General features: G+C 38.1%; 1 protein-coding gene across 9 annotated transcripts in view; it reads right to left on the bottom strand.

Annotated features, from left to right (window-relative positions):
- The window catches only part of scube2 (signal peptide, CUB domain, EGF-like 2), a 159,321-nt gene that overhangs the window by 17,143 nt on the left and 129,255 nt on the right, over positions 1–12,923 (bottom strand). For all 9 annotated transcript variants that reach the window (XM_072592294.1, XM_072592298.1, XM_072592301.1 and 6 more), the window contains one exon: positions 1,193–1,360. In XM_072592294.1, the coding sequence (XP_072448395.1) occupies positions 1,193–1,360 (168 nt within the window). The remainder of the gene's footprint in view (positions 1–1,192; positions 1,361–12,923) is intronic.

Raw genomic sequence — 12,923 nt, 5'->3', positions numbered from 1 at the left:
TTTAACAGATTACAGCAGGCGGTAAATCTTATCTGTGTTGCTAGTTTAAATTAGCAGAGAGGTTTGCCCAGTGTTGTAACAATATAATGAGTCCAGAAGCTTTTCAATTAAGAAAACACATTTAACCAGTTTTTCTAATCAACCTATTCAGAGATGGAATAGATAGGACTTGAACTTGGGCCTCCCAGTCCAGGATAGGGACACTACCACTGTGCCTCAAGGTGGCCACTCTCAGGGTCATTTGTTCTTTTTGTTCACTTATTTTTCCGAATCAATCTGTTCAGAGCAGTTCAGACTTGAACCCAGGTCTCCTGGTCCAGAGGTAAGGACACTACTGCTGTGCCACAAAAGGATCCAAAGTAAGGAGGCCTTTTGTCCCTGGTTGCTCTCAAACCACCAACCTTCTGGTTAGCAGTCAAGCACATAGACCCACCGCTCCACAAGGACGGTTACTGCCATTGCCTTTTCACCTTCCCATCCTTTATCAGTTTCAGCTGCAATCCCTTATGAATGACTCATGGACTGCACACCACTGCTGTCACCACATATAATCACAACAATCAAGGCAGTCTCGGACCCTAGAGAAATGAGAACTGGACTGCATCCTATTGTGAGTTGCTTAATGTTTATTAGCTATTTAGAATAAGTAAGGAAAAACTGTTTCTACTGGGAAATTATCAACCAGAGGTCACAGATTTAAGCTAATCAACAATAAGATGGGGAAAATTTGCATCAAACAGCAAAAAATTTTGATTTGAAATGCATTACCTGACAATTTGCTCACAAGTGAAAGAATAATTTTCAAAAAAGGAATTGAACAAACACTTTAAGAGAAGAAATCTGTACAGTGACAGGAAATGAGCAGGGTATGGGATGAATTTGATAGATCTTTCAAAGAGCTGGCATGTGCATGAGTGGCCAATAGCCTCCTTCTAAACTACATGATTCTATGGGATCTAAAACATGAATCAGAAATAAAAGTTGCAGCAAACACAAAAGTTATACATCAGTAATTATATCACTCTGCTGTAAGATTTTTGACAATGGCACTTTTAAAAACTACTCTCTAAGTGCAGCATAATCTTCCTTTTATAAAAGTCTATTCCCCAACATTTAAAAAGAAAACATTACATCTCAATCTTCTGCCAAGTTTCATCTGGATTAAAAGACATGGTTTCCAAAATGATATTACCTTTAGTTTCACAATCCTGAAATGACGCTGCTCCTTCACGTTTTGTTGTTAACCCTCCACCACAGGAAAAGCATGATGTCCGCCCAAACTCTGGCTGGTATGTTCCAAAGGGACATGATTGACATGGCCTGAATCCATCAGAAGAAAACTCTCCATTAAGACACTGTCCTGCACAAAAAAATTAGCAAACTATTTTAAACCAAAATACACATGCTTGGAACATAATTTCACTTACCAAATTACACAATATTGTTACATACGATTAAATTGTCCCTGAGCTTCAACTGATAGCACACTTTATTTTTCATTCTTGGTGCAAGAATATAGATTGCCTTTATAGCAAATGGACTGTCAGCCATAATTTCAAAGAGAATGGATTTTAAAGAAGTGTTTTTTTGCTAAAACTATGCAAGGCACCAGTCAGACCATCCTTGCAATACGGTGAACAGTTTTGGTCTCTTATCTAAGGAAAGTTAAACTGGCATTGGAGGCAGTCCAGAGGTACTAGGTATTCAATTCATGGAGGGATTTTCTTATAAGGTGAGGTCAGGTAGTTTAGGCTTGTACTCAAGAGGAGATCTTATTAAAACACACAAACTTCTTAGGGAGCTGATAGAGTAATTGCAGAGAAGAGTTTTTTTTGAGACAGAGACTAGGGCCTAATCTCAGAGGGAAGTCAATCAGTTATTTACCGCAGACGGCTGTTGAGGTTGGGTCATTAAATATATTCAGGGCTGAGATATATTTTTAAGATAGTAAGAGAATCAAGAGTTATACTGATAGACAAGGAAGGATTAAAGCAGTTGAGGGTTATCAAATCTCACTGAATGGCAGGCATAGCAGACTTGATTGGCTGAATGGCCTGCTTTTGCGCCAACATTTTTCGGTCTTCTGGTCTTCATGTAAAGAAATTAAAAGGGAGAAGAACTGCAAATAAAGGACTAAAGATTGTGCATCTCATGAATATTTACTTTGAACAGTAATGTAAAGATGAAAAATTCTGCTCATGCGAATTATACAATAGTGAATTTGTTCAAAAATGAATATAAAACTGCATTGTTTTATGATGACATGTTAATGGAGTAATGTAAAAAGGATATGGGAACATATTTACTACTTACGTGAAAGATATATGGGAAATACAGTGTCTGATAGATGTTATTCATGATGATTCAGAGAACAGCATTAAATTATGTCCTAAAGAAAAGTATATTTATGCTCAACTTTCACTAAACAATAGCAAATGCTTAGATAGCATATAATGAATAAAAATGAGTTTACATTTGAGTGAGAAACAACTCAGCAGCAATTTATGCTATTTAAAAAATGAACTTTCCAAACCAAGTAGTAATTTTGCTCCTCAGGACTGTAAACAGGGATATTTATTAAGGCTATATTTGTACATCTTATTGAGATAGTGTAACAAGTAATAATGTATCTATGTTTATGCAAAAAACTTTAATTATTGTCAAAATAATTATTCCTTTTTTAAAATCTCAAGTGTTTAGCTACTCTGAAACTAAAGTTAAACTTGGACAGAAAAGATATTAGGGTCAATTTTAACTTGCCCACTTGACCAAATTGGCATTAAAGGAGTGATAATATCTGCGAAATTGGCAGTTTACTGCTCCGTTATTGCTAAAGCACTGAATGCTGCTATTTCTAGAAGTGTTTACTATTAGCCAGCCAAAGCACCTGCCAGTTTCAAGCAGCTAGTCCCTATGTAACCAGCACGGAGATCCAACAGCCAATTTAGGGCAGAATTGGTTGAAATGTATTCTGTGGTGCTCTTGGATCAGTTACATCGATAGTACTTCCAAAGAGATTCCAGAAAAGTAAAGATGTATTATTACGAAATCAGCAAAAACCAAGACCCTGCTGTCTTTAGTTTAATTCTTGCTGAATGAGGATTAAAAACTAATCTAATATTGGGTCCATGATATATCGCTTAATTACAAATTTGACTAAAACATTTCATATTGGAATTAACAGCTAGTATAACTTTGTTTTAATTAAGTTGCAACTATTTCTGGATGCAATTCCTCATGACAATGCACCAGTGAGCTTTGGGAGTTCTCATCCAGACTACGAGGGGGAGTATTTCATCGTGCATGCAGGTCAGCCCTGTGGCCAGGCACCTTCCCAAGAAAACTGACAAGAAATCACAGTATTAGAAATAATGGTGAAATCAAAGGAACAATTTCCAGCACTCAGAGCTGGCTGGGATGAATGTAGAGGAAAGCACCAGTGATTTGTTTAGTGTATAAATTAGTGGAAAAATTAAAAAATAAATCAGCCTCAATTTCAAATAATTCAAAATTATCTATTTTTTAAAAAAACAGATATGAGCAAATGTGTAAAGCAAATACAAATTCTTGAGTATTGTCAAAAACTTTGGTAAGTGAAACAGTGTCTCCGCAACGTTGGGCACATACTGTGAAGTACCACACCTAACAATTGATGTCACCAGTCTCAAGGTTATAGAAAAATTCTCATATGTTGGTACAGTGGTCTGTACTGAAAACATCAGTACTTACCGCTAGAAAGTGAGTTCTGCCTACTGCCAAAGCCACAATCATGTCTGGAAGTTGCATAGCATTCGACTGAAGCCTAAAACCAAACTCTACCAGGTCATTGTTATTACTACCCTGTTGTATGGCACAGAATCCTGGATCTGCTTTAGACTCCAACTCTGAAAGACTTCAAAGACATCAGAGATCCAGACCAAAATCAGAAACAATATCTTTCATCATGGTGGGTTGAATAGCATAGAGACCACCCTCCAGAAAATTAAACTTAGGCAGGTCATATCTGCTGCATGGGTGACTGCAGAATTCCAAGCAGATCTTCTCTCAGATAAGAAGACCATAAGACATGGGAGCAGAAAATAAGCCATTCAGTCCATCGAGTTCTGCTCCACCATTCAACCATGGCAGGTAAGTTTCTCAACCTCATTTTCCTGCTTTCTCCCCGTAACACTTGATCCTCTTTATAATCAAGAACCTAACTATTTCCATCTTAAATATACTCAATGAACTAGCCTCCACAGCCTTCTGTGGCAGTGAATTCCGTAGATTCACCATTCTCTGGCTGAAGAAGTTTCTCTTTATCTCTACTCTAAAAGGTCTTCCCTTTACTCTAAGGCTATGCCCTTGGGTCCTAATCTCTCCTACCAATTGAAACGTCTTCCCAACATCCACTCTATGGTGCTACCATGTTACTGATTCTTAACAGGGGTTACAACTGCCACTCTCTTTCTGATTAATTAATTCTGATTATTTTTGAATGTAAGCTGAGTTTACAAAATGTTTCATGATGGGAGAGTTTCCCTCTGTGGACTGCCACTGATATTGAGCAGTTAGTTAGTAAATAGCCCTGTGAAAGAAACTAAAAAATCAGCTTCAATTAATTTGAAGTTTACCTCATCCATTTTAATGTTACATGGTGGTGGTAGCTGCTTTGATATCACTGTATGTCCAAGCTGTGTATTCTATAAGTATTCTATAAGTTTCAATTAGATCCCCCCTCATGCTTCTATGCTGAATGGACTCTGGGTGATTGACAGTAGTCAGTACAGATGACAGAAGCATGACCATAAAGAAAAAGCTGATAAATTTCTACATTGCAGACCAGCTGTCTTGGGGAAATATGGCAGATGGCTAATCCACATGGAGGGAAGCACTGAAATTTGGTTCAGTATTCTGAGAACCAAATATGCCAACTTGCAAAATCCAACAGGCTTACAGGAAGGCCAGAGTATGTGCAACTGCAACAGCAGAAATTGCCAGTTCTGTGAATTTCAAGATGATCTCACATCAGACTCTTCAGTCAAGACAGACTGACAGAAGACAATTTAGACACAGCTTGGACATACAGTGATATCAAAGTAGCTACCACCACCATGTAACATTAAAATGAATGAGGTAAACTTCAAATTAATTGAAGCTGATTTTTTAGTTTCTTTCACAGGGCTATTTACTAACTAACTGCTCAATATCAGTGGCAGTCCACAGAGGGAAACTCTCCCATCATGAAACATTTTTGTAAACTCAGCTTACATTAAAAAATAATCAGAATTAATTAATCAGAAAGAGAGTGGCAGTTGTAACCCCTGTTAAGAATCAGTAACATGGTAGCACCATCGCCTCTATTCTCTCCTAGGTCACTTGTTTATTTGGCTGGATATATACTGCCATTCCATCCTTGTCATAGGGACAAAATCTTGGAATCTCTAACATAATACCACAAGGACTCCGGACATTGAAGACCTTCTCACAGTCAAGAAAAAAAAGAGTAAATTTAAAGGAAATGTCCATTGCCAGGTTAACAACAAGCTATGTGCTCTGGAACAAAAACAGAAATTGCTGGGAAAATTCAGCAGATCTACCAGCTTCTGTGGAGAGAAAGCAGAGTTAACATTTCAGGTTCAGTGATCCTTCTTCAGAACTGGATCTTGGCAAGTTTATACTGTGTCCATTGGACATGCCTTCAATTTAAGTATTAGAAAGGATGAACTTACATTTATATAGTACCTTTCATGACCTCAGGATTCCCCACAGCACTTCACAATCAATGTAGTATTTTAGAAGTATTTTGCCAATATTGTGATGTAAAAAATTTGGCCAGCCAATCTGACACAACAATGACACAAGTGAACAGATTATCTGGGAACTACATTTTTCACTGCTATAACATTTAGCACTTTGGCGTGTAATATTGTTTCATTGTATTTTCTGAGTTTATAGTGTCAGAATGTCGTTGACATAGAAACTGCCTGCTGAGATCAATGAGGCAGGTGATTTACAGGTTAGAATTGGCAAATTGACATTGACAACCAGCTGCACAGAGTTGTGTACTACAGACTAGGATATGTATGAAATTTCCTCTTTCACATACTGGAAGCAACCACTGGAAATGCTCAAATTCATGATCCATTTGCAAGAGACTGCAGAAGTCAGTGACAGCCTGTTTGGAGAAAGCCAACCTCCTATAATCTCTACTTTTCAGACAGTTATAAGTAAGCCTGCTCTTCCTGGTGCTGGATGCAGTATCTTCCTGCAATCTTACCTGTCTGCATTTTAATAGCCCCAACCACTTCAGCTGCTCCTTTTTCACCACCTATTGCTCTCTATAGGTTGAGCACAAGCAATATGAGCACCAATGATTAGCAGAGTTTATTAGAGAAAAAAATGAGAGAGAAGTAATTGGGAAGTTGAGTATCCAGAAAGCATTAATGATGCATTAATTTATAGCTGAGTGCTATAGTCAACAGATGAGCATAAACCCTTGTGGCTTGTTTGGCTGTTTCATCACTGCAATGAATGTCGGTCAGGAATAGACCACAGTCAAGTCCCAGATGTCCTGAAACCTCATTTGTGAAGCTTGTAGGGGATACAAGTATGATCAGTGGACTCATGTTCGCACCAGTGCCAGGAGAATTCATAAACATTGTTCACCAGAAGTAGAGAGACTGCAGAGGTCATCAACTTCAGGAGTTGGATACAACGTAAGAAATACTTCAATGACCTCAGAAGGGGAGGAATACTAAGTACTGAATTCCTCCTCTCACCAACACAAGGTTACAGTCATTCACTCCCTTTCTTCATCAGTCCCAACATATCTGGCCTTATCACTCAGGACAAGGCTACACCATTCCTAACCTTATTAACAACACTCATGAAATTTCCTTTTACTTTTTGCTTCAGCCACAAGCACTATTCTCCTCTCATCATGCAATCTTTGCAAAATCAAATGCTCTCAAGATTCTTCTTCACCACACTCAGTAATTAGATTCCAATTCAGCACATGCTCATCCTCTTTGCATATTTCTTATTATCCCTCTGAGCACATGCTTTTGTGTGACTATTCTGTTTAATTTGAGTGCATAGAAACTTTAATCGATTGACTAGACTTGTCTCTTCTAGATGATCCCTTGACCAGAAAATCAAAATAAACCATGAAAGAATTACAGAACTTTGAGAGAAGCCAAGAACAGCCACTTATTAATGATGATGGTATATTCGATAAAATAATTAACCAGGTCCGAAAAGGAAATCACCTTCCAAAGCTGAGGGATCAATTCAAAATCACAAATGAAATGAATATGGCCTTTAAATTAGAACAGGAAGCAAACCTCAGGAAGCATATTAGAATAATCTACATGGAATAACAATCAAAACCCATAACGCATAATATGTAAATGATCAGAGAGACTGTGTAAAGCTACACTTCACCAGTAATGGGAAGCAATAGAAAAAAAAGGAAAAGAAAAGCTGTTATGCAAACAACATTTCTCAAAGTAACTCGAAAGCAAAATGAACACAATTAACACGATCTGGGAGAAGCATTTATTTACTTCTTATAAAAAATTCCTCAGAAGCTATCACTAGCCAAATAAAAAAACTCAAACAATAGACTTGGACAATCCCAACTCTGCAGCAGAAGCAGAGATGAAAACCTAGTAACCTAACACACATTCCTAATTTGAATAGATAAAAGGGAAATTGCAAATAGGAAAGCACTTCAGAGCATTAGTGCACTAAAGAGATTAAATTTGACAGATCAGCTTTCAAAGAATATATTCAATCCATGAAGAAACAGGTCTTCTGAACTTTTGCATTCCTTATTATTAAAAGGCATCAAGGACAAAATATCTTTTAAGTTAACTTTGGAAAGGAATCAGATTACCAGCACTGCAAATGCCCATTAGAAAGGAAGTTATCGTAATACTTTAAGTCTAAAATTGTCCACTTAGTAGCTTTCCTTCATAAAACAACACTAATGACCCTGAAAAACCCTGGCATTGAGCCACTTTAATAAAAATATTAAGGCATAGTTTCCTTGAAGGGTCCAATGGATAAAGTACATGGAGTAACTAAGAGTATTGATGAAGGCAAAGTAGTGGACATGATCTATATGGACTTCAGTAAGGCATTCAACAAGGTTCCTCATGGTAGACTGGTTAGCAAGATTAGATCACATGGAATACAGAGAGAACTAGTCTTTTGGATGGTAGCCATGATGTGGAGGTGCCGGTGTTGGACTGGGGTGGACAAAGTTAAAAATCACACAGCACCTGGTTACAATCCAACAGGTTAATTTGGAAGCACTAGCTTTTAGAGCGCTGCTCCTTGATCAGGTAGCTGTGAAACAGGATCATACGGCACAGAATTTATAGCAAAAGCTTACTGTGTCATGCAACTGAAATGATATATTAAACAAACCTCGGTTGTGAAAGCTAGTGCTTCCAAATAAACCTGTTGGAATATAACCTAGTGTTGTGTGATTTTTAATTTAGGCAAAAGTGAGGACTGCAGATGCTGGAAACCAGAGTTTAGATCAGAGTGATGCTGGAAAAGCACAGCAGGTCAGGCAGCATCCGAGGAGCAGGAAAATCGAACTTTCAGGCAAAAGGTGGCAGATGGAGTTCAATTTAGAGAAATGTGAGGTGCTGCATTTTGGAAAGGCAAATCAGGGCAGGATTTAGATACAATGCTAAGTGCTCGGGAATGTTGCTGAACAAAGAGATTTTGGAATGCAGGTTCATAGCGCCTTGCAGACAGACAGGATAGTGAAGATGGCATTTGGTATGCTTGCCTTTGTTGGTCAGTGCATTGAGTTGGGAGGTCATGTCGCAGCTATACAGGATATTAGTTCGGCCACTTTTGGATTACTGTGTGCAATTCTGGTCTCCCTGCTATAGGAAGGATGTTATGAAACTTGAAAAGTTTCAGAAAAGATGTAGAAGGATATTGCCAGGTAGAGTTTGAGATATAGGGGGAGGTTGAATAGGCTGGGGCTGTTTTCCTCCCAGAGGCTGAGCGTGATTTTAGACCTTCCAAATGCTGCCAACATGGTCTCTGGTGCCAAACAAATCCAAGAAACATGTCTTGAATGTCACCAGTAACTCTTTATTCCATTTATCAACCTGACAAAAGCATCAGACTCAGTAAATCACAAGGCTCTATGGATTATACTCTAAAGATGTGGATATTCAAGGAACAATTACAATCCTTCAATTGCTTCATGATGATGTGACAGGAACTGCTTTGAGTTAGAGGTGTGAAACAAGTGCCTCAAATTGGATTTGAGTAAAGCGAAGATATGTAATAGCCCTCATGCTTTTTACAATCTGCCGTCTGGTGTAAGTATTAAATACTGCCTCATTGGAAAACTCTTAAACTCAGTCACTTCCATGCCTAAACTAAAGTGACCACCAAAGACATAGGTGATCTGCAGTTTGTGGGTGACTGCATTGTTGTTTCCCGCTCTGCACCAGATTTGTAAGTCATTCTCGCTCTCTTCAATATTGCATACAATAAACACAGCTTTGTCTTTGAATGTTGTGGAAACAAAATTTGTATCAACTCACATTTAGTCTATCAAATAATCCATCTCTCATACATGTTGAAGGGGACACTCTGGAGCATTTGAGGAAATCCTCTACCTTGTCAGTCACCTCACACAACAGGTACCACTGATGAGGTAATCCAACACCAGATCAATTATGCTAGTTCATCCCTCTGCAATTCAAGAAGACTTTTGCAATTCAACTAAAGGATTGTTCACAGCTGTTGTGATTATCACAATTTGGACTATAGTGAGACCTGTACTGTTTATCAGTGAAATATAAGAAGGCACTAGAGAAGTTCCACTGCTGCATAGTCTGGATTTAATGAGAGGTCTATCAAACAAACACGCTTGCATTCAGACAAAACGTGCGAAAAATCAACTTCAACAGACTGGGCACTGTGTTTAATTGGCTGACAATTGTTTTTTCATGCAGGTCCTGTTCTCAACTCTCAAATGGCCTGTGTTCCAAAGAAGGACAAAGAAATGCTTCAAAGTCATTCTGAATCTTTCCTTGAGGCACAGCAGCATTGACATTAATAACTGGGAGGGTCTTGTTACTAAACATTCAAAAAAGTGATAAGTTACACTTTGAACTGCATCATACTTGGTGTTGCAACACCTTGCTTTTGAGGCACAACAGCAGTAGAGCAATTCTACACACTGGATCCTACCAGCCTGTGCAATATCCTGCTCCACATGCTCAAAGATTGTAGGTTAAAAATCTGCCTTTTCAGTTACAGATTTGGTGGGCTGAGTCAGATAGGTGGCAAATATAGTTCAACATGGAGAAGTGAGAGATGAGACATTTGTCAATCCATGTTCTTCTTGAAAATAAAGTACATAGAGTCATAAAGTCATACAGCATGGAAACAGACCTGAGTTCTGAGGAAGGATCATTTGACCCAAAACATTAACTCTGATTTCTCTCCATAGATGCTACCAGACCTGCTGAGCTTTTCCAGCAAACTCTGTTTTTGTTTGTGGTGGAAACAGACTCTTCAGTCCAACTAATCCACACTGACCATGTTCCCAAATCAAATTACTCCAACTTGCTTGCGTTTGGCCCATATCCATTAAAACTTTTCCCAACCATTTATTTATCCAAATGTCCTTTAAATGTTGTAACGGTACCTGCACTTCCTCTGGCAGTACATCGCACACAAAAACCACGATGTCAAACAAATGTTGCCCCTCATGTCCTTTTAAAACGTTCTTCTCTCATCTTAAAAATATGCCCCCTAGTTTTGAATTCCTCCAGCCTGTGGAAAAGACCCTTGCTATTCACCGTACCTATTCCCTACCTGATTCCTCTATAAGATCAACCCTCAACCTTCTAAGCTCAAGTGGAACAAGGTCCCAGCCTATCCAGGCAATTTTTATAATTCAAACCCTCCATTCCAGACAGCCTCCTGATAAACTGGGACCTGGCTGTGTTATGTGTATAAGTCATTAATGGTGACAGAGCATGTTGAGAGAGCAATAAATAAAACATGCAGTATTCTAGTCTTTATTAATAGGGGCAGAGAGTACAGATGAAAGAAGATTATGTCAAACTTGCAGAAGACGTTAGTTCAGCCTCACCTGGATTGTGTCCTGCTCCCAGTGTTGCACTTTAGGAAGGATGTAAAGATTTTGGAGAATTGGGCAGAAGAGATCTATAAGAATGGTTCCAGGGATGATAATTGTTTGTCTGTTTTATCATTCAGACCTATTCTGGCTATTATATAGCATATCTGCCATTTCATTTGTAGTCTGAAAGTAGCTACTTTGTCTTTCTCATCAGGAAAATCAAGCCTAGCTCCACGTGGTGTGTGACTTTATATCTAAGTCATGCTTGTTGATTGCAAATTAACTCAAAACAATTCTGCACCATATTGTTGCATTAACATTGCAACTGTTTGACTGTTGTCTGAGAAAGATGAAAGAAAACTAGATCCACTAATATGCTGCGTCATAGTATTGTTCATTTAATTTGAATATCTGAATGTGAAAATATCATTGACAGGAACATATCAAAAGGAAGTGACTATTTAAATTATTTCTCCTTCACATAGGCCCAACAAGTTACTCCATTTTGTCTCAAGCTTCAAAATCCCTTTTCAAATACTTAGTAGCATTACCCAAACCTGGGAGGGTTATGGTGGAGGGAAGCAGGTTTAAGTGTAATTGAAGGAAATTCAATGGATAAATATAATTCTGAAGTAATGGCAAAACATACAACAGAATTTGATTGTGACTATTCATGCATGTAGTTTAAGTTAGTATCAGGAGCTTTGTTCAATTTGGCACACTATGGCACAGTCCCCAGAAGTCAAAATGGACCATTCCTAGCAACTTCAATACCATATATATTATCTAACAACTTGGGAACAGAGGCTAAAAAAATGGTAGCCTTAAAGAAAAATGGCAAAGTCTGGTTCACTCTAAAATTACTTTCTGAAAAATGCTGCATATTTACAAGTATATCTACACAAAGCCCTCACATCGAACTGAAACATATGCTTTGCATCTCCTGTGTATCCATGCCTGAGGAGATGCAGTGAAGAATTGTAAACCTTACCAAACTCTCACCTTCCAAGCCATTAACACCTCAAATCCTTCATGATACACAATCTAACACTTGCAATGTATAGGTTGTGTCCATATCTAGCACCACTCATATGCTTCTTCAGCTTCCAATCATGATGAATTGGTGGTACAGCATCCTGAACTACAGGACACAATCAGGCCTCTAGAAAGACCTCAATGGTCGGACATAGTTGCCAAAGGCAATATTCTGCTCACATGTCCAAGGAGTTCCAAAGGTGGTTATGATTTACCTGCATGGGTGTCTGTCTTACATAAAGGAAGACTTCCCTGTCATGAAACATCTGGAAATCATTTTGTTTTCTAGCTATGAGAACCAAAGGAATTTCAAAGGCATTATAAAGCTATCCAGGGGGGATTATAATCTATTTTAAGAAAACTGCTTCCTTAGATTGCTCAATTGCCGAACTTTGTGCATAATGCTTTGAAATCAAATTATAATGAAAGTCTTAGTTGTCCTTTTCATCCTCTGCCTGGTGTGTGCCTGCATCAGTGGCACATTTCAATGGTATTTCATGTCCCAATTTTAAAGTCTATTCTACACATTATCCCAATCATGTGGTCAAACATAAATAACTTAACTCAAATTGTCATTCCCTCCCCTCCCCAATGATAGCTCTGAGAGATTTCAATGGAAACTATTCAAAAACACTACCAATAAAATTACAGTTAAATGTAAAGGAAAAATAGTTTCTTTTTGTATAAACGTCATTCATATCTTTGGGCATCTATCTCAAAATGCTTCACTTTTAATTAAGAACTTTTAAAATGTATTCTCTGTTACTATGTAAAG

This window comes from Chiloscyllium punctatum, chromosome 22, assembly GCF_047496795.1.
Source record: "Chiloscyllium punctatum isolate Juve2018m chromosome 22, sChiPun1.3, whole genome shotgun sequence".
NCBI lineage: Eukaryota > Metazoa > Chordata > Chondrichthyes > Orectolobiformes > Hemiscylliidae > Chiloscyllium > Chiloscyllium punctatum.
This window is presented reverse-complemented; position numbering and strand designations above follow the sequence as displayed.